Source organism: Rhipicephalus sanguineus, chromosome 10 (assembly GCF_013339695.2).
Source record: "Rhipicephalus sanguineus isolate Rsan-2018 chromosome 10, BIME_Rsan_1.4, whole genome shotgun sequence".
NCBI lineage: Eukaryota > Metazoa > Arthropoda > Arachnida > Ixodida > Ixodidae > Rhipicephalus > Rhipicephalus sanguineus.
This window is the reverse complement of record NC_051185.1, coordinates 140700351-140723659: the sequence shown is the minus strand read 5'-3', so window position 1 is coordinate 140723659 and position 23309 is coordinate 140700351. Positions and strand designations below refer to the sequence as shown.

The 23309-nt window shown below is 46.6% G+C and overlaps 1 protein-coding gene across 1 annotated transcript in view; it reads right to left on the bottom strand.

Moving 5' to 3' along the window:
• The window catches only part of LOC119372499 (leucine-rich repeat-containing protein 4B), a 28874-nt gene extending 6502 nt beyond the window's left edge, over positions 1 to 22372 (bottom strand). The window contains exons 1-4 of the mRNA XM_037642973.2: positions 22148 to 22372; positions 7446 to 7610; positions 5369 to 5676; positions 3983 to 4329 (exon numbers count right to left, since the gene is read on the bottom strand). Coding sequence (XP_037498901.1) covers positions 3983 to 4329; positions 5369 to 5676; positions 7446 to 7610; positions 22148 to 22183 — 856 coding nt within the window. The 5' untranslated portion in view covers positions 22184 to 22372. The remainder of the gene's footprint in view (positions 1 to 3982; positions 4330 to 5368; positions 5677 to 7445; positions 7611 to 22147) is intronic.
• Positions 22373 to 23309: the final 937 nt, after the last annotated feature.

The following is a 23309-nucleotide window of genomic DNA, read 5'->3' as shown; positions in this document are numbered from 1 at the left end:
GGCCGGATGAACTTAGGTAATCTATTTCTTTGTCAGTGAGGGCGATTGAAGGTTTGCTGATGCAATTGCCTTTAGCGATAGCTGCAGCTTCAATGATGATGCGTGTGCTATCCTGACGATGCCTAGCTAAAATCTGTGTGTGATCAAATGCTGGAGCGCACCCGCATTGTGAACAGTGAATTGCAAGAAAACCTTCTGTCCCTCTGCGTACCTTTTGGTACCATTTGAAGAGAGCTCTTTCTGTCTACTCTGTCCTTCTTTCCTCTGTTCGCGCGCCGAAAAAAACGTGCCAGTATGATTACGAACCAACTAGCCCAAGCCTCAACACTTATAAGCGAAGTTTTTTATTACATATTTTATTTGCGTCTTTCTCGATTTTTCGCTCACAGACAAAGCTGATTTTTCGCTCACAAATAACGACGCCGACGCGACACCGGAATTTCTGCGAAACGAGCTCTTTAACGCTATCGCGTTAAAACACAGCCCTGTGCTTGCTGCAGCCACGTTATCCTCGCGTAGCTCTTAAGTCGTATCTGGCCCCCTAAATTTCTGCCTCCCCTGGCACGCCTGCTTGCAGGGGTATGGCTAACCTTTTTATGGGTAAAGATGGACTTCATTTCATTCTAATAACACACTCGGCTAGTCGCTATCGCTCTCTCACTTTGGATTACTATACAATGCCGAGACAGCTTTTAATTTGACCCATAGAAAGCGCGTCCGAACCACGAATGTTAAGTCACTCGCCAGAGCAATCGGAGGCCGGTAGAAGGGAAAAAAAAACCTCAGCCTGACTTCCGTTGCTGTCAACGCAGGTTCCGAATGCTACAGCAGCCACTTGATCGGATTGCGGTCGCGCTCAGAGGTCGTAAGTAAGTATCTTAAGTTAAGTTGGAGCGCGGCGCTCTGAAAGAACCAGCCGAAGGGGTTCAGGGTGCTCGATTTAGACTTGGCGAATGTGACTGGCATTGAGCAGCCGAATGTTGTACCATCAGAGAACCAATGACCGAACTTGGCAAGTTGCAAGAATGTTTAGCGAGCAAAAAACTCCTAATAAAAAAACCCATTGAAATGTGTGGTGTCAAAACGGTATTCCACAGAGCTAGTTGATTCATAGCTATAAGACTTGTTCGAGCAGCGTTCCCTCGTTTTCAGTGCCGCTACACGAACAAGTGTTAGCTGACACGTCATCCTCACGTATCGGCGCACAGTTTCTGCGCGAACTATAAAAAGAATTGACCTGTGAACTTTATTTTCTCTTCTGACAGTGAGCCTCTTATCCCGAATTTGACGATATTAGTTTCGGGAAATACTTTATTGGTCTAAACTCGCCGATTCTTTCTGCTTAGATCCGCCCCAAAACACAATTCCTCGAGCGGCGACTGCGTTCCAGTAATGATGCCGGACTTCGGATACCTTAGCACATGGCATAAGAAGGAAAAATAGTCGCGTATATATCTATGGGTGTCACAAAAGCGCGCATACACAAATCACGCGCCTCCGTTTCCCACAGCCAGCTTTAGTTTACAAACACCTGTCAAGGGATATATCTCGCGAAGAACGCAGCGCCTGACTGCTTCAAACCGCCGGGACGAGAAGACCATAGCAGGGGCGGCACCAGAGGGGGGCACTGTAGGAGGGGAGGGGGGCAGCCACTCAACAGTTTTCGTGCATGTTACTGACAGCGTTACGCTGTCGCCTTCGTGTGTCCTCACGTGTTTACGCCTCTGTAACGTTTGGCTAAACGCGAAAGAATGTGGCCCGTACCCAACTCCCCGCCGCCCGCTTCGCATAACATCGATTCTCACTGTACGTGGAATCTGCGGCAATTTCAGTTGCAAGAAACTCTGTACGATAAACCGATGAATACTCAACTTCTAGTATAGCGCTGGCTGTACATGGCAGCCTCGACGACCTCATCACATGTCCAGAGCTAAAATAGAATCCCATAACAGAAACGGCTGTCATGCGACAACCGTGGATAACAAGAGAACGAGCCCTTAGTTTTACTTTCGTCGCTGGTACACAAGACCCTAGCACAGAAAGAAGGGGGAAGCGTGCCATTTATTTGCCTCTTTCCACAGCCACTTCCTTGTGCACTTCGTCACCTTCGCGATGCGTACTCTATAGTGACAGCATGGTAAAACAATGACCAGCGGGGCCACTTGGTTCGCGCTGCAGCGGGTTGTCGAAGGGAGGCAAAAAGACGAGGAAACTCAGACGCGCAACAAGACTCTGTGCTCGATCCAAGCACGGAAACAAGCAAATACATTATACACGCATCGCCGGCTCTCGGCAGCCGGTCCCGGAAACAGCGGAAAGCCTTTGCGGGAGCAATGCGATATGAACGCCTCACTGAGCACAAGAACGCACACAGATTAATGGCGTCCGACAACTCGCGAAGCCTCGTGGCACAACCATTACCTGATTGATTGATTGATTGATTGATTGATTGATTGATTGATTGATTGATTGATTGATTGATTGATTGATTGATTGATTGATTGATTGATTGATTGATTGATTGATTGATTGATTGATTGACATACGAGTTCTAAAAGATATTTGGATAAGGGAAACGCAGGGAGGTTAGCCATAATTGAAACGTCTTGTAGAAAACTGCGCGCGGCACGGACTGAAAGACGAAGAAGAGGAGTAGTGGAACAGAGGCTGAAGAAGTTTGGACCGTTCTTTCGTACACCATGTTGGGACGGTATCGCGCAGTGTGCCAATAAAGGCTGCAGAGGAGATTTCCCACATCGTTTTGGTGCCGAAACCCGGGACCTTTAGTTTTGCTACCCAACATAAAGGGAATGATCGGTGTAACCATATGGACAAGAAGAAAGCATAGTGGGTCAAGGAACAAAGGGGCGTTAAGGACATCTTTGTCGAAATCAAGAAGAAGAAATGGGCAGGGCACGTAGCACGTAGGCAAGAAAACCGCTGGCCATTAAGAGTAACAGACCGGATTCCAAGAGAAGGCAAACGCACAATAAGGGGAGACAAAGAGATTAAGAAGTTTGCGGCCGCAGCAAGCACAGGACCGGGTTGATTGGCGGAACATGGGAGAGGCCTTTGCCCTGCAGTGGGCGTAGTGAGACTGCTGCTAATGACGGTGATGATGATGATAAATGGAAAGGGGGCGAGAAAGAAAGAAAGATGTGGGAGCAAAACCACAGACAAGCTGGGAAAAAAGAAGAGGTGAAGAACACGAGAACTACGGTATCTCAAGCGGTCACTGCCACGTTAAAAAAAAAAAAAAGATATGTTTTCAGAGCAAACAACATAAGTTGTGCGAGACACGTACAGTAACGGAGAGCTCAGAATTAAGTTCGACCCCCTTTAGTTCTTTACATGGCCCCTAAACAACTTCTGAAGAGGCAAAAAAACTAGCGCGTAATTCTCCCCTGGCGTTTCCCGTCTTTTCGGAGCATTTCGTGACGTCAGTGGGGTGATTCGCGTGACGTCTTTATGGTATGGACGTCTCGATTGGTCAACGAGGGATATCAATTGTGAATTGTTTCCTAGCCTGCTTTGCCGTGCATCACACGCCTATGTTCCGCCTTGTTATCGCTTGACCACCGTGCGCGATTTCGCTTCATTTAGTGCGTTTCCGACTGCGCAAGCACAGCTAACGGCGTGTAGCTGAAAAGAACCGAAACTGGGATATTCTCAACGTTTAGTACTGACATTGCTCACGCCTCTTATAAAGAAATAACTAACGAGGAGAAGATGGCGCACATAGGAAGGGTTGTGAAGGCGACAAAGAAGCCATTCTCTCATACTGAAATTCGGAATGGTTTAGGGGCTCCTTAACGTGCACCTAAATCGAATTTCGAAGTAGGCTGGGCGCATGCTTCCAGCATTTCGTCCACGTCCAAATGCAGCTGCCACCGCCGGGGATCAGACCCACGTCTTCGTGCTAAGCAGCGCGTTGCCTTAGACGCTAAGCCACCACGGTGACTACTCAGCCACACTCACTCACCTTCGACGTCGATAGTGCCCTCCAGCTGCACGGCCATGCGCACCAGGAGAGGCCGGAAGTGCTTCTCGGGGAAGGAGCGCATCCGGTTGTGCGACATGTTGAGCAGGCGGAAGTTCTCGTTGTGGAACGCGTTGTCGGCAATGAGCACGATCTGGTTGTGTGACAGGTCGAGCACCATGTCGTTGTTTGGCTTGACGTGCACGGCGAACGCGTTGTTGTTGAGCACCTTCAGCTTGTTGTTGCGCAGGTTGAGCTCCTCCAGGAAGGGCACGTAGTAGAAGGCGTAGTTGCCCACGTACGCGATCTTGTTGAACGACAGGTCGACCTTCTTCAGGCCAGGATTGTACCTGCACGCGCCAGGAGCCATATCACGCATGTATGTATGTATGTATGTATGTATGTATGTATGTATGTATGTATGTATGTATGTATGTATGTATGTATGTATGTATGTATGTATGTATGTATGTGTGTGTGTATGTATGTATGTATGTATGTATGTATGTATGTATGTATGTATGTATGTATGTATGTATGTATGTATGTATGTATGTATGTATGTATGTATGTATGTATGTATGTATGTATGTATGTATGTATACGTGGCGTGCGTGTGTGTGTGTGTGTGTGTGTGTGTGTGTGTGTGTGTGTTTGTGTGTGTGTGTGTAGGTAAGCAGGCAGGCAGGCAAGCAGGATAATCCTAATTTACGAGCGAACGTTACGCCAGAATGGTCTCCAAACGATAATCCTCGTCTCGTCTACGAATGGCATTGCCGTGCAAGGGCGTAGACAGGATGTTATGTTCCTCTTCTTGGGGGTATAATATTTATAAATTAAGGAAGGGGATTCATGATATCCGGACACCCTCGACCTCCTGTATCCGACCATGGTCCAAGTTCTCTATATGCATGCACGTACGTGTATTTGTATGTAAGCGTATTTATGTACACATACCAAATGAAAATTTTCTGGTGGAGGGGCGTTTGAACACCCCAAATGACTACGCCCATGTTTTCACATACCTACGTTTCAATAAAAACTGACAATTAACGTCACTCAAGCTTTCTCAGTCCTCACTCACCTAGTTTGTATCTATGGATGGTTTTAACTCTATACTCAGATTAGCTAAGCGTAATGCTTCTGGTCGGACACGGTACGTTAATTAAGGAAAGGCTGAGGTCACTTAATGCCGTAAGACAGCATCATCCTCAACTGTTACACATATAATACCTGTACATACGGTGCTATACTGGGACCTACGTTGTGTGTGATTGCTATCTTGGTTCTTGACGAGTGAGCAGGTTGCGGCGAAGTTCCATATATTCGGGCAGTTTGAGAGTCCCGATCCGTTTAGGATGTCGTACACACGGCCGAGTCAAGACGTACCTGAAGGCGTAGTCCGGTACCGCCTTGAGGTTGTTGTACTGGAGCGAGAGACTCTCCAGCTTCGGGAAGGTGGACACGTTCTGGAACGGGAACGACTTGAGTTCGCAGTGGACCACCTCCAGGCGACGCAGGGTGTCGCGCGACGGCTCCAGGGCGCCGTCCTCAACCTCGACCACGGTGGACTTCTTCACCTGGATGTACTCGAAGCGCAGGTCGCCGAACATGCCCCGCTCCAGCTTCATCACCTTGGCGTTGGACATGCTGAACTTGCCGTAGTCCAGTGAATGGCTCACCAGTCGGGACGCCACCTGGTGACGTCACGCGAGTGTGGGGGACAGTGAACCCAATCAGGCAATGAATCCGTTAAAGAAAGTTTTTGGTTTGATGTTTTAATCTGCATTGCGGCGATATATTTTTTCGTGTGTGTGTGTGTAATTATGATGGGCAGTGCGCTTGCGCATGCCGGCTGTACAGTGTGTATGTGTAGGAAAGTTTTTTCACAATGAAGATAGTTGCGATTTAGCGCTTATCCTGTGTGTGTGTGTGTGTGTGTGTGTGTGTGTGTGTGTGTGTGTGTGTGTGTGTGTGTGTGTGTGTGTGTGTGTGTGTGTGTGTGTGTGTGTGTGTGTGTGTGTGTGTGTGTGTGTTCTGTATGTCCCGTACCGAATTAGCGCTCTGAAGTTTAGCATTATGAGCCAACTATCCCCGCGACAAATTCCCTTAAAGCAGTGATTGACAGCAGAACAGTATGATTAGAACTCTGCTGGTATTTACTAGTTGCCATTTAGAAGATATTGACTATAGTCGGATACAACTTAAGAAGTCCGGAAAGGCCCCGCCCAGACGACCGACGCGCGACTGCCGATTGCCTCCGCGACTATGTAGTCCCGCTCGTGCAGTCTGCAATGTTCTCCGAAGTCGGGGTCACCGGCCGTCCAGCTCATGACGTCAGTCTGTTGTGTGCGCCCACTGGTGCATGCTTGTGTGCATCCGCATTTGAGGAGGAAATGCCGAGGACTTCTAAAGGTGTGTCCGACTACAGAAATGCTGCGACGGAGACCATTTGGTTAAACATAATGACTGAACGTGCTGTAAGGGCGTAAGAATGGTTTTGGGACGTAACACCACATATTAAAAAGAGGCTTAAGAATGGACAGTTCAGAGGTGATTGAAGCCTTGTCCATCTTTTTCTTTCTCCTCAAACCCCTATCACGCGTTGTGCACCAGTTGTAGCTATGGTAATACTTGGGCAACGCTGCAAATCGAAGACGAAACAGTCGAGTAACTGGACAGGACTGCGCACGCGCATTAACTTGGATACTTTGTTTTCGATATGTACAACGCTGCCTAAGCACTATTACGAATTCGAACCATCTTGCCCACTTACATTCTATTTTGCTGCATTCTACTGCTTGCCATGATATTCCCCAACTCTATGTGGCATCCCAGTTCGAAGTTACCGCTCGTGCCACCTTCACCGTCCTCGTCTTGCATTGTAGCGGTAAGCGTTACAAACATGCCAGGCTCTGTCCATGGATGTGCACATATGCATGCGCCACAAGGTATCAAATTTGGTGAAAATGTTTGCATACGCTCCAGTAGAACTCGTTCTTGGCCTAGTGTGTTATGGATGCTTGAAAGAAAAAGGTGGTGCAAAAAAAGACACGTTCTCAAGGAAGGGTACGAGCAAGGAAGTGTACGGGGGTACGTACTTTTCCTTGTGAACGTGCATTTTTTCGCGCAACCTTTTTCTTTCAAGTATGCATAAGTAGCATAAGCATATGCATACAGCTTCGCACATAGTTCGCAGGAGCTTGGTGTCAGATCATACTTATAAACCAGTGAGTGGATATGTATATCGCTTCTCATTTCAATTAGATAGATAGATAGATAGATAGATAGATAGATAGATAGATAGATAGATAGATAGATAGATAGATAGATAGATAGATAGATAGATAGATAGATAGATAGATAGATAGATAGATAGATAGATAGATAGATAGATAGATAGATAGATAGATAGATAGATAGATAGATAGATAGATAGATAGATAGATAGATAGATTGCACGCACCCTTTCGACCTGTCTCGTAGATATTAGTCCGTCGCACGTGAGCACAGTGAATGTGTTTGGCCCCGAACACCGGCAGGGCATGGTCACGCTGTCCGGAGGGCAGCAGCGGGAGAATGCGTTGCACATGGCGTAAAACATAGCCGCCGTCAGCATGGGCGCCATCACCTGCATGAACAGTTGCGCGCAGTGTTAGAAGGTACAGTTCGTCTGCTTTCGATCTTTGCATGAAAGGAGCAGGGCCTATATTGGCAAAAACGTCCTGCGGTAAAAATGTTCGTAGGAGAATATTTCAACCAATCCTGATGCGGGACATATATCGTTATAGAAGATGGTAGGCCCATGGGAAAGAGCGTTTACGAAATAGTGAGAACTCGGCCCCAGGGCTGCCATTACAGTGTGCTCTATCTGTACGTGCGTGTGTTTTTGTATGTGGGGTATAAGTATATGCGCATGCGAACTGAAAACTTTTGAGGTATGGAGGTTTGAACACCACCCCGCCCTCCTGACTTCGTCTATGGTTCAACTACTTCTACCGCAGAAATGTTAGCTGGTTTCATTCACATGTCAGAATCAGTTGCAAGCGGAGCATTGTTTGATGTTCACGGTGACGTCATTACTTAAAGGCCAACTCCGGCGATTTTTCGAGGTTGATGGATCTCAATGAAATTCGCTGGGTACGTTCCTTTGCACGTTTCCGTCATTTGTGCCAAATTACAGGCTTGAGACATGCGCAGATTGTTTGCAAGTGAATTTTAAAGATTTTCTGCAAATGCCCTCCTGGCTTCCCACAATTATTGGCAACATTGCGTCTGTGACGTCAGTATTGGGAAGGCGGCGGAAGTGACGCAGCCGAGGGCGCGCCGCTAACTTTGGCGCTTCAGCCGCTACAGCGAGCGTCTGCTGTACACAAGGCGACAGACAGTGTTGGTTTGGCCGGCGCTTCGCTGGTCGTCCCGGCTGTCACAGTTCTCATACTCCGCGCCGGCGTGACCGGCATGCCTTGCACGACTGTTCGTTCGTAACAACGTCTACGTCATACGTAGACAGTACACTCGGTTGGGTTTCGGTTTCGGTGTTGCGCTTTTTTGCTTATTTAAAATTATTCTCCAATTTGCTGAGTATTTCTGCTATCGGGCCCGTAACAGGAGCGTCTCAGGAACATAAAAGCACCATTACTCTGACATGGCCAAAAAATCGCCGGAGTTGGCCTTTAAATTATCTCTCTTTATTTTTCTTTAGTTTCATGTCTCTCAACGTTCTTCGCCGAACAAACGTGCTGGTTCGATCTCTTGTTGGTCGTCCATTCAGACGATAAACAGACGAAGAATTGGAAGACCTAGAATTTGACAGGGATGTCCAAATACCAGGGGCGTAGCCAAGGGGGGGGGGGGTTGGGGGATTCAACCCCCCCCCCCCCGAAATTTTTCAGTTTTGCTTGCGTATATATACACGCACACATACAAACGCACGCACGAACATACACAAAGTATGGTTGAACCCCCCCCCCCCCCCGAAAAAAATTTCTGGCTACGCCCCTGCCAAATACCCAGTGCCACTTGTGCAGTAGGTCAAGTGTCCCGTATACGAGAACATACTAAGCGACGTTGACAAAAGAACCCGATAACCCGGATATAGCTCATCAACATTAATTGGCCCCTTACTCGACAAAAAGTCGACCAAGCAGAAAAGGCTAACCTCAAACAGCGAGAGAGCACACGCAAATAAAGATTTCCTTTAGTAAAATGTTATGAGTCTGATGTGTTACGCAGATATGGAAGTAGCACCGCCAGCTGAACCACTTTTCCAAGTAGTCATCGAATGACCTTAGTATCGGACTTTATTGCCTCACGAATTGAGTGGCGCAAAAAATTTCTTACAAGGTTTTTATCGCGCTCTGCAAGCGCTTTCTCTCTTATCTTGTCCCGACGAGCGCGCTGGAAGCTAGACAGGGAGCGATGACACGGGGAAAAGAAGTTACGTCAGCGCGTGTCATGACCTTGAGTGCGCGTGATGAAACGCAATCGCTCTCTCCCGTTGTGATTCCTGTGCGCCAGTGTGGCTCACGGGGTAATGTTAGCACAGCACGGCGCCGGCACGTGGCGACATCCCGTGGCAAGAAGTGCGTCTAAGCCAAACGCCACTCTTGATTTATGTCGGATATTGACCAACAGCACACTATCTGTTGCGGGATACGAAACAGGGGCCGTATTCTCAAAAGGCGACAATCGCAAAAGTATCGCCTTGGTGCACGCTGATTGGCTATTGACCAAAACAGGAAAAGCGAGGGCGCCATCTAGTATTTCCGTCGACGTGACGGTGCTCTACGGCGCTCCTGCAATGCCTGGAATAAACGAACACACCTTATCACCGTCGGTTGGTGGTGAAGATTAGCATTTCAGTGACGTAGGCGGTGGCTTCTATAGTATTCAATCCTCGGTGAATGTACGCAGCATTTTTTGCGCTGAAGCTTTCAGCGAGCATTACCTTGGGGTGTTATCAGTACTCGTTCTTTGCCAGCGCCTGTTTTTTCGTGGTTTGAACGTCCCAGGAGCATGAACCGTGCGTTGCTCGCGTGGCCTATCGCGAGCCGGCAACATGCTGAGATGTTGAGACGATATCGCTGCGGCGGCACACTACAGCTGAACTCTCCGAATATGCCGTGATAAACTCTCAACGAAAATACATTTCACGCAAAGCTGCATTCTTTAAATATTATACTGCGCATTAAATAATCGCTCAAAAAACGTTGAAAGCACTTTCAACACGTCCTATATTTCAAGTAGCCACAGCCAAGCCTGGCCACTGTGCAGAAGCCAGCATACGCTCGAAAACGCCGCACTCGGGTCGCTCTGCGCTTGTACGGTACACACTCACTCCTGTGTTGTGAGATATTCGTAACACCAACGGCCAGTGCAACAATGACGTCACAGGCAAGTGTTTCTTCAGTTATTGAACGCATCAGATTCTACGTCACCAAACGCGATACTATCGCCTTTTGCGATCGTTTGAGAATACGGGCCCAGCAGGGGCCGGCAGCTCCGAAGAGAGCGAGCATCTATATGAAAAGAGGGCGCCTGACAAAATGGCAACTTCGCGCTTCGCTTCTAAACTCTCGTTGCTGCGCACGCTGGCAAGATTTGGCAGAGATGCTCTGAGCATTGTCTGCTATCCGCAGGATGTGATTTTCCACCAAGCTCGAGTGGTTGTTCATTACCCCTTTAGGACATGGCGCCGGCAGCCACTAGCCGATGACTCCCAACTTTCTGCTCTTCGCTTTCGTTTGGCGACAACATTGTCGCCCTTGATAGCATACGTTGGTTGCAGCTGACATATAGCAAAAAACAAAAAAACAGAAAAGGGAATGCGATAGAGGACAAGCAGTTTACTCCCTTTTCTGGTTATTTTTGTTTAGTGTGTCGAGAAAACTATCTCACTGTGCACTTATTCATTTTTATTCAATGAACTAACTTGACCTCTGCTCTTCAACAGCGAGGCTGTTGTAGCTCGCTGCAGTTGGTGCGGTGTTGCAAAAAAAAAAAAAAAAGAGAGAGAAAACTCCACGGGTGGATATGCGGCACAGGAATTGGACAAGCCCCACTACCGAGTACAGCAGGCGCGAGCGTTAAACGAAAACTCTACACGGCGACGTGGAGCACGTGAAACACGTGAAAGAGAGAGAGAGAGAAAGAGATTGACGGAAATAAAAAATAGTGAAAGAAACGGAGAAAGAGGGAGAAAGAAAGAGGAGAGAGGGACAGAATGAAAGCGATAAAAAGGAAGAGAAATGAAAAATAGAGAGAATTAAAGAGAACAAAGCATAAAGAAATAGAAAGACAGAGAAAGAAACAGACTCAAAAAACGCAAAGAGAGAGAAGGAAGCAGAGAGAGAGAGAGAGAGAGAGAGAAAGGGGAGAAAGAGAAATAATGGTAGAGATAGAAAGAAATATAAAGAAAGAAAAATATAAACAAACAGATTCTAAAAGGAGATACAAGAAACAGAGAGAATTAGAAAGAAAGAGAAGAAAGAAAGAATAAAGTAAAGAGAAACAGAGAAGGCCACCCAGCTGCGCTCGTTCTCCATGCTTGGCACCACTAATGCGAAACTGCCATAATTTTTTTTTCTTGCGTTCCTACTTTACCTTTGCTCATGTTTCCCGTCAGCTGATTACTTCTTTCCTCTTCTCTTATTTCTATCTTCATACCTTCCTACTCACTCCATCCTCACTCGCCGTAGTAGTAGAGCAGGTAAGCTGTAGCGCCGCTAAGTTCCAGGACGTGGGTTGGATTCCCGGCCACTGCGGTTGGTTGGTTGGTTGCAAAACTTTATTGTCGGCCGCTGCGGTGGCATTTCGAAATGCAGGAACATCTCTGTACTTACATTTAGGTACACCTAATCAACTCCAGGTAGTCGAAATTAATCCAGAGTCTCCCGCTGCGGCATGCCTCATAATCATAGTGTGGTTTTGGCATGTAAATCTCCAGCATTTAAACAATTAATTAATGTCCTCATCTTGAAGAGCAAACAGGTATTGTTGCCTTCTCGTTGGCAGTTGCGAGCTTGCTCCCTTATTTTCTTTGTGCTTTATCTATGTATACTTTATTTTGCGTACGCAATGCTGATGACAGTTAGCAAACTTTACGCGACAGTTACACAAGACGTGTTTCGGGTGTATATGGGTCGAGTTCATCGCATGGGTGCTTCCCTATTCACCCGCGTGATTACGACGCTGTACTTCACGCCTAAATGGATTGCATGTGACCTGGGAAGGCGCGAAACTCTCCGTCGCACACCTTCGGCACCGTGGCATCTGATGACACGCACTTCGTCTGTACGGCTTCGTGCCTCCGCGTGTTTCGACATTGCAGCGCTGTTCTTGAAGTGCGGAGGTCAACACGCTTGTCTAGAACGGCGGAGCCAACGCTACTAGATCTAGTAACGTTGCGGCGGAGCGTCGCGCTCGGGAATGCACGGGCGACATCTACAGATTACACGTGGTTTGAGATATTTATTTATTTATTTATTTATTTATTTATTTATTTATTTATTTATTTATTTATTTATTTAATATACCTCAAAGGCCCCCCAAGAGAGGCCTTTACATGAGGGTGTGGGCAAATAATATAGGGTTATTAAAACAGTGATTCTGTGGCATGTCTAAATGTATCCGTGTTGTATTGATGGATGGCACTTGGGGGAAGATCGTTCCCGTCCCTGGCTGCCTGAGCGAAAAAAGGAGTGATGGTGGGCTGGGGTGCTAGCAGGGGGTGGGTAGACGGCCTTGTGGTGACTTGTGCGGGCTGAAGTGCGATGGGCTGAATGAATGGGGGAGTTATAACGAAACTTATGATAAATTTTGTGATACAAGGACAATCTAGAAATTGTACGGCGTAGGTCAAGGTTAGGTAGACCTGCTTTTCTTTTAAGGGTAGTAACACTGGTATGAAATGAGTAATCTGAGTAGATGAATCTAACTGCGCGGTTTTGAACTAGTTCGATGGACTTACTTAGGTTAATTTGGGGTGGGTCCCAAAAGGTGGATGCGTGCTCTATAGTTTTGGGCGAATTAGTGTTTTGTGGGCTAGTAAGGAGCAATAAGGCCGCATCTGAGCATAGTAATCTGAGTATCTATAATAAGGCCACATCTATAATAAGGCCGCATCTGAGCATGCGATACCCCCAATGTCACGGCGCGCCTTCCATTTTCCTTCTTTGTTTAGCGCCGCGGCTTCAATAACTATTTTGGCAGTCAGAAGCACTGTCGCTCCTGTAGCGCCGGAGAAAAAATAAATAAGTAAAACGAGGGCAATTGTCCGGCTTGGCACCCGATGAAAGAGATGCTGCAAGATTATTCTCGGTTAGCGGTGTCATCAATCCGGCAGTCCGTCGCCCATACTCGCATGTCGAACTTTTTCTGGTTTTAACAGCGAATTAAGCTGTTCTTGGTCGAGCCTTTCATGTCGGGCATCCGTGGTAACGCTTGTGGACATCGTAAACGGGTATGCGCCACAGACATGGGGTAAATCCCATCACTCACCACTTGTCCACTTAAAGTGAAGGCAACAGTTGGCCCAACAAACGGGTATGTGCCGCAGAAATCTGTGCGGCCTATCAGAAAACCACCATCATCATAAACGCGTATGTGCAACAGAAATTGGGTAAATCCCACTACCCACAACTTCCACTAAAAAGGAAGAAGGCAACAGTTAGCCCAACAAATGGTGTGAGCGTTAGCACAGTCCCGTGATACATTGTGGTTATAAAAAGTGGTGGCTATACTACCACCTCAAGGCTTAACAAAGAGTGTTTAATAAAGAGCAGTGATACAACACATCCGAAAGACTTGAAAAAAAAAAATCACAGCATATCCACGGAGTGAATGATGATGAGTGGGCGAAGCTGCGGAGGTTCATCGGTAAACCGTGAATCTTCCGTGAATTCTGCCCAGTACATCATCACCGACGTGAGATCGGGCGCGTTTATACTAAAGGTTCGATGAGAGTTATGACGACTTGCAGCTCACTTTAATTTTACATGTACGCTGTGAATTTTCATTGTTTAGAAAACCATTGCTTTAGAAAACATCTGGCGTCTTTCGTTAAGCAGCTGGCGTCTTTTCCTTTTGCTTTAGAAACATCTGGCGTTCTTTCGTTTTGCTTTTACAAAACATCTGGCGTCTTTCGTTGGTTTATTTCATCAATCAACGGCGTTTTGAACAAAATTTTTATTGTTTAATCACGCACAGGAGAAATCTCACCAGGCACTACCTTGGAGGTAAACAATGGCTGCTAATGGCAATGAGAGACAGAAGAAGTCGGCTTTTAGCTAACACTTACACTTCAACTTCTACTAACGTTTCCTACTGGAACATGCCAATGGCTGCTAATGGGGAATGAGAGACAGAAGAATTCGGCGTTTAGTTAACGCGCACGCTGCGAATTTTTTATTGTTCAACAACGCACAGGAAAAATCTCCCACCGGCACCACCTTGGAGGTCAAAGCGTAAGACTGGTTACGCACTACGACTACTACGACTACGACTACGAGGGACGAACGGGTGCCGCCTTAAGGAGCTTCGCCCCTAAAACATAGAAATGCGTTAGCCTGACGAGGGGAAGGCCACCAGCATCGCTGTTTCATGGGTGTCCGCGAAGTGGAGCTGGATTTTTTTTTTTAAACACGAAAGTGTTTTCTGCCGCGGGGTCCACTAAGATTTTCATGACGTATTTCCGTCACGGAAATACGTCAGCAAAACGAATGCCATCAAATGGCAAAAACAATAAGTTCCGTTGACAGGAGTCGAACCCATGACCTCTTGGTTCGCGACGATGGCTGGCGGGCGTTTAGCTCACTGAGCTACCGCGAAACACATAACGGAGTCTAGATGAACGCGCCTTTTATCTTTCACATCTTCCTCACGCAGTGCCCTTGCATGGATGGATGGATGGATGCTATGAGCGTCCCCTTTATAACGGGTAGTGACATATGTGCCACCAGGCTCGAAAAAAAAAAATACGCGCCGTTGCTGCGACCGTCCCATTCGCCGCGTTTCCAATAGAAGTGTAATTTCGTTTAACACACCGCGAGATGGTGGCTTTAACCCAAGCCTCGCTCACAGCATCCATCCGTATCGAAAAATAGCTCTCCGACGTTCGCGTGGCTGTCGCACCGCGCTCCCCGCTCACCCTGTGAGAATTAACTGCCAGGCGACACGACGCGCGTAGCGTTCCTCTTCGCGTTTCACGACGCTTTGGAGGAGTGCATATCGAGTATCAGCGTTTATTATGTGCTTGTGAATGCCATATTTGCGCGGGATTCACCATATGCGGTGTCCACGTATATGTTGAGAACTTCAGCTACCGCAAGCGTTAAATCATGATCATGGGCGTTAGTGGTCGTCGGTATGGAGATGTGCCACTAGGCGTCAACGTGAGTGCGTCCACATCAGGCGGTTCCACATCTTCCAAACAACAATAAACATTATACAAGCTCTGATATACCAATGCACAAAAGCAATCAACTACTTCTGTGACGACACGCTTCACTTTCGTGTTGTACCGGTTCCTATGACAGAGGGATCAACCATCTTTTTTTCTGCGTTGCTGCATCATCGACAGCGCTTCTGACAGTAAAAAAAGTTGTGTAGCCTTGGCCATAAACAAGGAAAGAAAATGCGATGCAGGCACATGACTAAGGCCGCGCATACTCAGATGCGGTCTGCGTCAAACCATTGTTATCTGTAGATGTCACCCGTGCAGCTCTTAGAGCATACGCTCTGGCGTTCTAGAGAAGCCTGCTGACTTCTGTACAAGTGTACAAGTTGGCTAAGCCAGCCAACGCTTACTCGACGAAGATGCGTACGAATTATGTTTTTTTTTTTACCGAAACCCTACTTAGCGTATAGCCTAGGGAAGTTAACAGCTCACTTTCGGACTTCTGTCTCGAAAAACTTATTTATAGAAGACATATCGCCCTTTTTCATTGAGACAAAAATTCTAAAGTCAGTTTGTATGTATATGTACTGTATATCAATTGTGATGCTAAGCCTTCGCCCGTACGTATATATAGAGTGAATTAGTGTTTGATAGTAAATTGTCCTTTTAGGTCGCTAGTAGCCAGCACTTCTATGGTTAGAAGAGACCTTTTTTTTTCTGTATACTTGATCGAGACTCACTATTTTTATTTTATTTTAATTATTCCGTACCAACAGCGCTAAAGGCATTACAATGAGTCAATATGTTTGCAAACACTTTGAAACGTTCACAATTTTTTTTTTTAATCGCGGGATCGAATCCCGGCCGCGGCGGCTGCATTTTCGGTGGAGGCGAAAATGTTTGAGGCCCGTGTACTTAGATTTAGGTGCACGTTAAAGAACCCCAGGTGGTCGAAATTTCCGGAGCCTTCCACTACGGCGTCTCTCATAATCATATGGTGGTTTTGGGACGTTAAACCCCAGATATTATTATTAATTTTTTTAAAGACGATAGTCTTTCTTGGGGAACTTAAACGCAGAAATTTTGGTCTGTCTTTCTGTCTTTCAGCTTGTCGGCACGTCACTCGATTCATCCACCCGGCCAAAGTTGAACCACTTGCCCAAGGGCTGCAGCCATCTTGAACGGCTGACTAGGTTCATACTTGTGTACATTGTCGATCAAAAAGCAAATGTTACGCGTATCTGAGGCGCAACATCACTAGGTAAATATTAGGTGGTGTGTTCCTTTAATAGAAAAATACATAGATACGTAATTCTAGAGACCTTAGTTTTAAGCTGCGCCGAAAATGCGACTACGCTGAAACTTGCCTTCTTCCGTGCCCTCTGTACGAGCTCATTGTTGTGTTTCGGTTTCGGTTCAGTATTGCACTGTACGAATGCCATGGGACGCCGCTCTGGCATTCCTGTTTTACCCAGGCGACGTGTAAATAAAAGAGTGTGTGGAGAGTACTCGTTGAGTGCGGATGTTTCTTCTGCTTCAGCGCTTCGCGCCAAACCGCGTGTTCGGGCTGGCTCGTGTCCCCGCCGGTCGCGTTGGTCACCGCCGATCTTTGCCTGCTGCTGCGCCGGGATTACCAGCCCGCAACACAGCACTCATGTTTCCCGACGTATTGCCAGATGGCGTCCATATCTCACGCAGCGTAAAGTCATAGGGACCTTAACGCAGCGCCTCTTCTATCGTCTTTAGACGACATTTGCAGCGAAGCACGCAGATACGCGGCCAATTCTTTTTTCATGCACAACGTACTCGTCAGGAAGAAAAGAAGAGAACCATGACTGTGACAGGAGTTTCCAAGATCAATAAGTAACTTAACAAAATTTGTTTCTGGGCCACTAGTTTGCACATAACCTTGAACACTGGATAGCTCGGACTCGACATAGGACAAAGAAACAACACTGATGCACAGGACAAGCGCTACTCCCAAATAATATTTATTTCTTCATTACGAAAAGCTTCCTCACGCGTATTGGCCTCGAGGAGTTACGGAGTCGCCCTCTATCGGACGCGCCTCGATTGCGTGCTAGGCAGGATACCGCCGGCGCGCTCCCCATAGGTTTTGCTGTCGGCGCTCTACAAAAACACCTCGCGGAAGCCCTCCAGGGCATTTCTGTAAGTACTTTCGGAATGAACTGTGTTCTTTAATGTCAAAATAATCATTTTCGACGAACTGAAAGCACAAGATAGTCTACAGTCGCTGTCTCTTTGCAGAAAACCGAGCACCCGCTTCACGCTGTCACCGCGTTGCAGACCCCTGAACCGGCTTCTTGCGTGAAAGGTAGTCACTCGCTGAGTGCAAACTATGTGAAATATCTCGTTAGAGTAGACTGCCTGTATAACCAAACGGAGCATAACAGATAGCCCCAAGCCAGCGATCGCACGGGTTCGCGACGACTGACGGTGCCTCTGCATGTATGAGCGTCTGCATGTATGTTTGTACTGATGGTTTCGCTTTTGCTACGAGCGCATTTTGGCACCGCGCTGTGAACTTTAGGCTGCAAAATATGAGAATTTGTGAGTAAACAAACAACTACTGTTGCGCGGACGCTATCAGAGCAGTTCAAAAACAATTTCCTTACAACTGCGGCTTCGGTGCGCATGGCAACTTTGTGATCTGCCGTCCAGACGATTCAGTGTTTTTTTTTTCTTTTTTGGTCTAAATTCGGGTACGTTTCAATGTCATTTGACAAGTTGTCTCGCACTGCGTATTGATCGGTCTTCTCAGCGGGCAAATGCCGCTGCTTATGTTTCTTTATTCCGCGCATTCGTTTCGTTTGGTGCTCACACAAAACGTGAGCAAATGCGACGCCTTTTTTTATTGCTCCTTAATTATCGTTCCGTTTGAATTCCAGTGAACTTGCCGCTCTCTGTCATCAACAAATTCATAGACCAAAGCTTCACCACTTCGAGATTGCTGGTGGAAGAAGAACCAGTCTAGGAGACCGAGCATGTAGTAGCATGCGACGCCTAGGAAAAGAAAGAAAATACAGTAACGTTTGCGGACTTGTTCTGCAAACGTCGGCTGTGAACTAGGACCCACGTGAACTTGAAATAGCGGTGAATAAAATAGAAGTTATTGCAGCAACCAACAGCCGCAAAACAGGATAGTAATTATTTGGCATGTACCCCAGCAATTTTGGCAGCAGTGTCGTGTCTAACGCCAACAGGGTGGCATCTTTCCCACGTAAGTAAATGAGGCTCCAAGAAAATACATGGGGTTGGCCGGGGGGCCGATCACGGAGGCAATGCAAAATTTATGTAGCTTATGAAGCAATGCATGCCTCATCAAATGGGAAGGTTGCCCGTCGGCGTCCCGCGTCGGCGGCGTCAACACGAGTGATGCAAAAAATAATCGTCACGTGATGGTGTCACCATATGACGTCATCATGACGTCACAGATCGCCAAAATATGTAGCGTCATTATGACGTCACATATTGTGACGTCACATGATGACGTATTCACACGTCATGGTCGCTTTGCATTGCTTCCGTGATCGGTCACGGAGGCCGTGCAAAACCGCGTTAGGCGCAGAACGCTTTTGGAGGGGGGCGCGGGAGAATCAGTACATCGACTGACAAGAAGAAGATGGCTTTCGCCTTCTAGTCATCTTTAACGAACGCATAAGGGACCCTGTGCGTTTTTTAATTTAACGTATCTAAACAATGACTTGCGCATCTGCAGCCGATTTTGTGGACGCTGGGCACGGAGCCGACGATCAAGAGGTCGCATTGGAGGGTTCTGAGATGGCATCGCACGTGGTAAAAGGTAGCGCTTTTACCATCCTGTGGCAGATAAGCATCATTTGCCGGCGGGAAGCGCGCGCGAGCCATCGTCTCAGTGCGCGCTGTCTGCTACTCACCGAACATCGCAGGCCCGAAGCAGTAACAAAAGTCTTCGTCGCGGAAGTGCTTGTTGCACACAAGACTCGTAGCGGATGGCTACTTGCCGGTTCTTAGCTTTACAACCCATGCTTCACGCTGTTTCTTGTCCCGCGGTTACCAGTGCAGGCTGACACTGGGCTCCTTTGCGTAAGCGCGGCACTGCGGCACCGAGCGGTAGAGCCCCATGTTCGTCGCCTTCGGAGGCAGCCACTCTATTACAATGGTTTCAATTGAGTAGAAAATGAGAGAAAACTTCCGAATTTGAATAGACAGCAGCGCATGTGGGACTTGAAACTCGTTTTCAAAGCACGCGGCAGTGCGCCACAAGCAGCCGACGCGGCCGCTGAGACCACGTGATCCTGCCAAGCACGTCACGCCGACGGTGGCGCCGGCGTTTCCAGTGGTGGGCCTCGAGGCCAATACAGATTCCCTGCAGGTTATTTGGGAGTAGCGCTTGTCCTGTGCATGAGTGTTGTTTCTCTGTCGTGCGTCGAATCCGGCACGCTATCCAGTGTTTAAGATGGATAAGTAACGCATTGGCAATGCAAAAATAAAGGTCAAACAAACGGCAGCGTTGGCTCGCTTCAACAAGGCACAAACTACATCATTCGATACGAGGCTTATGACCCCGGAAGGCAACCCATTACACTTTTGAATAGCTTTTGGAAAAAAATAGTTTCTTCTCATGGACCGAACTTCTCGTACCTTTAGCTCGTTGTCCACGCGTTGCGACCGGCTTTGAGGCAGCATTACATACTTCCCCGAGTGATTAATAACTGTACCGCAGTATATGGAATGACAGCAGGGCCGTACCCAGGAATTTTTTCGGGGGGTGTTTTGTTTGTAGAACGGCTAACTTTGGCAGCTGGTGGTCGCTGTGAAGGCGTGCAAGTATTTTAGTGTCACCCGAAAAATTAAAGCATGAAAAAATTTCGGGGGGTATCAGTACCCCCAGAAATTTTGTTAGAACCCCCAGAACCCCCCGAGTTTGTTGAAAAATGAATTCGATACCACCGTCTGTTTTTTTCCTCAGTGCATTTTACTATCGCACTTGAACGCCTACTTGCTTGTTAAAAATTGTCTTCGCGCATCTTTTTCTTATGATTTTTTTATTTTGTGTGCTGTTGAAATGCGTGTTTTTATTCTGTATATTTTCCGTCCTGCTTGGGCCAACCATTGGTCTGCAGTATTTCGGAATAAATAAATAAATAAATAAATAAATAAATAAATAAATAAATAAATAAATAAATAAATAAATAAATAAATAAATAACCTATTTATGCCAAAATATATCTGGGGCGTACCAAACACCTAGGCATTTAAACTGTTACTTTACCCACTACATTGTTATTCAATATGTAATATAAAATAAATTTATAGAGTTCTCTTTTCGATCGGGGGAATGTCACGGTGGGCGTTTCGGTTAGATCAGAGATGAATTTAAATAGCTAGAGATGAAATTTCAGAAATCCTGAAACTTTCAGATCAGCTAAGTACGACTTAGAATTTATGCATGCTTACTAAAACTAGATCTTACGCAATAACCAGAAAAAAACAGTTTAAAAATAAAAAAGAGCAAATTAACTGTGCCGTATTACAACGGAGCATTCTGACGAATTCAAAGATTGCCGCGAATTCTAAAAGTCAGCAGTGGTATTTACGAAAGGAAGGCTCATAGGTAAAGGCTGGTGAATTCACACTAAGAAAATAATTACTATTGTATTTTTGAGGAAAATAGGTGCCTAGAGATGGCAAAATTACTTGTAAAATGTGGATAAATTACATTATTAATTACTATCACTTTTCAAAAGTAATGAAATCACTTTGATACTATTTTAACGAAAGTTCCTTATTCATGCAATAACTCATGCACGCTACATTTACAGCACATATGCATTGAAGTCTCGGAGCTCTTTGTTCAGCTTCTCACGTTTGAGGTTTGGCACTCAGGTGAACTTATATTTGTTATTTTTCTTTCTGTTTTATGTCAATTTTTTTCTATTCCATGAGGGAAGCGGACATGCTATATTTTATTCCAATATATTTGGGAAAGTAATAAGTGATTTTCTTGAAGTAACTCACTCTAAGTGATTCATTGTATTTCTAGGTTACCAGGCCACAAAGCTATTTCATTACTTAACTCGTTACAACAAGAAGTAATTCAATTATAATTTCGTTAGTGTCGAGTCTGACTGGAACCTACTGTCGAAGGTAGCCAACTTATGGCAAATGATTTTGGAACGCATGAAAATCTTCGAGAATTCAGCCCCTGCTGCTTTTAAGCATACTTCTCGTTTCAGCGACGACCGGCTAGACGAGCAATAATTACCATCTCCCACGGTGGTCTAGTGGTTATGGTGCTCGACTGCTTACCCCAAGGTCGCGGGATCGAATCCCGACAATGGCGGCCGCATTTCCATGGAGGCGAAATTCTGGAAGCCCATGTACTTAGATTTAGGTGCACGTTAAAAAAACCCAGGTGGTCGAAATTTCCGGAACCCTCCACTACGGCGCCTCTCATTATCATATCGTGGTTTTGGGACGTAATGTCTCAATAGTTATTATTATTAGCTTATTACTGTTGTTTCATTACTGCCAAGTCTGATTGGAACGTGCTATGGAAAGGGGCCAGCTGATGGCAAGCGATACTTCCAGCGTGAAAAGTTGCATGAATTTGGACCCTGCTGCTTTTAAGTATACTTCTCGTTTTAGCGACGACTAGTCGAGCATTAATTGCCCTACCTCACAATGGAAAAAAATAACTGTTCGATTCTTTTTGACACACTCATCACGAAAAAAAAGAAAGAAAGGAAAAGAAAATAGACACAGACCTTAACTTGAAAGCAGCGTAGCGGATGAGTATCCATGCCGGCGACTGTCGCGTGAAGGAACGTCGCGGTACGTCTTGCACGGGGCGAGGCCGCGACACCAAAAATGGATACGTCTTAAGACACGCCGGAGATATAACCTGATGAGCCGATTGAGTGTGTATGTGTTTGTTCGGGGGCGTCATACGCCAACACCTTCCCGTCGAAATCATACAAACATCCACACCCACTCACCTCCCGATAGCGAAGTAATCCCCCGAGAACTTGGAGGAGGTGCCGAGGGGTATTTCGAGAGGCGTCGCGACGATCGCGCGAGCCAAGGTTACAGCGGCGGTGGCGAACGGGGCCCGGCTGCAGCTTCCTCGTCGATTCAGCCGCGCACAGTGCAAGGCAACGCACACACGTCCTCGTCGACCACTACGACGCTGAACAAACACAGCGAGGCCCGCGGGAATCCCAGCAACAGCCACAATGCGAGGACCAGCTGGAAAAGGCAGACCCGACACGCGGGCATGCACACAACACAGTCAGGCAGAATGCGTCTCGGAATGTCGCACTGCGTCGAGCGATACTGTGGTTGTTTGCACTATATAGCATTAAGAGTTTGTTTGTATACATTGTGGGAATATTTTTGACTGCCGTACGATAACGTCGTTGTTTGTGCGTTAAGCTTTCTATCCTTTCTCCTATGCACATCTATTGGGCAATGTTACCAAAACATCGAGTATTGGCCGAACCCTTCTCTCGTCAGCGTGATGTTCCCAAGGCTCTCACCAATTTCTTGGATGAAAGTAGCTCGGATTCGAAACATTGAGCAAATTTCGGACCAGTCTTTCTATAACAATAATGACTATCTCTTTTTTACTATATATGAAAGGATAAATTTAATTTTGAAACCTGTTAAGACACAAGGAATAGTCAGCTCTGTATTAGAGCTCACGAGGATGGCTTGGGGGGCTAGTTGCTACTGACAGCACAACATGCCACAAGAAAAGTAAAAAAAAAAAGAAAGCACTGAAACGAGTCTAGGCACACACGCGGAGAAATTCAATATCGCACAAAGAACCGACAAACACGTAGTACCATAATGAAGCCTTGCTCCCCCTAACGGAGCACCTTACGCATGCCTTTGAGTAACATGGTTCCATGAATCCCCCTCGCTTGA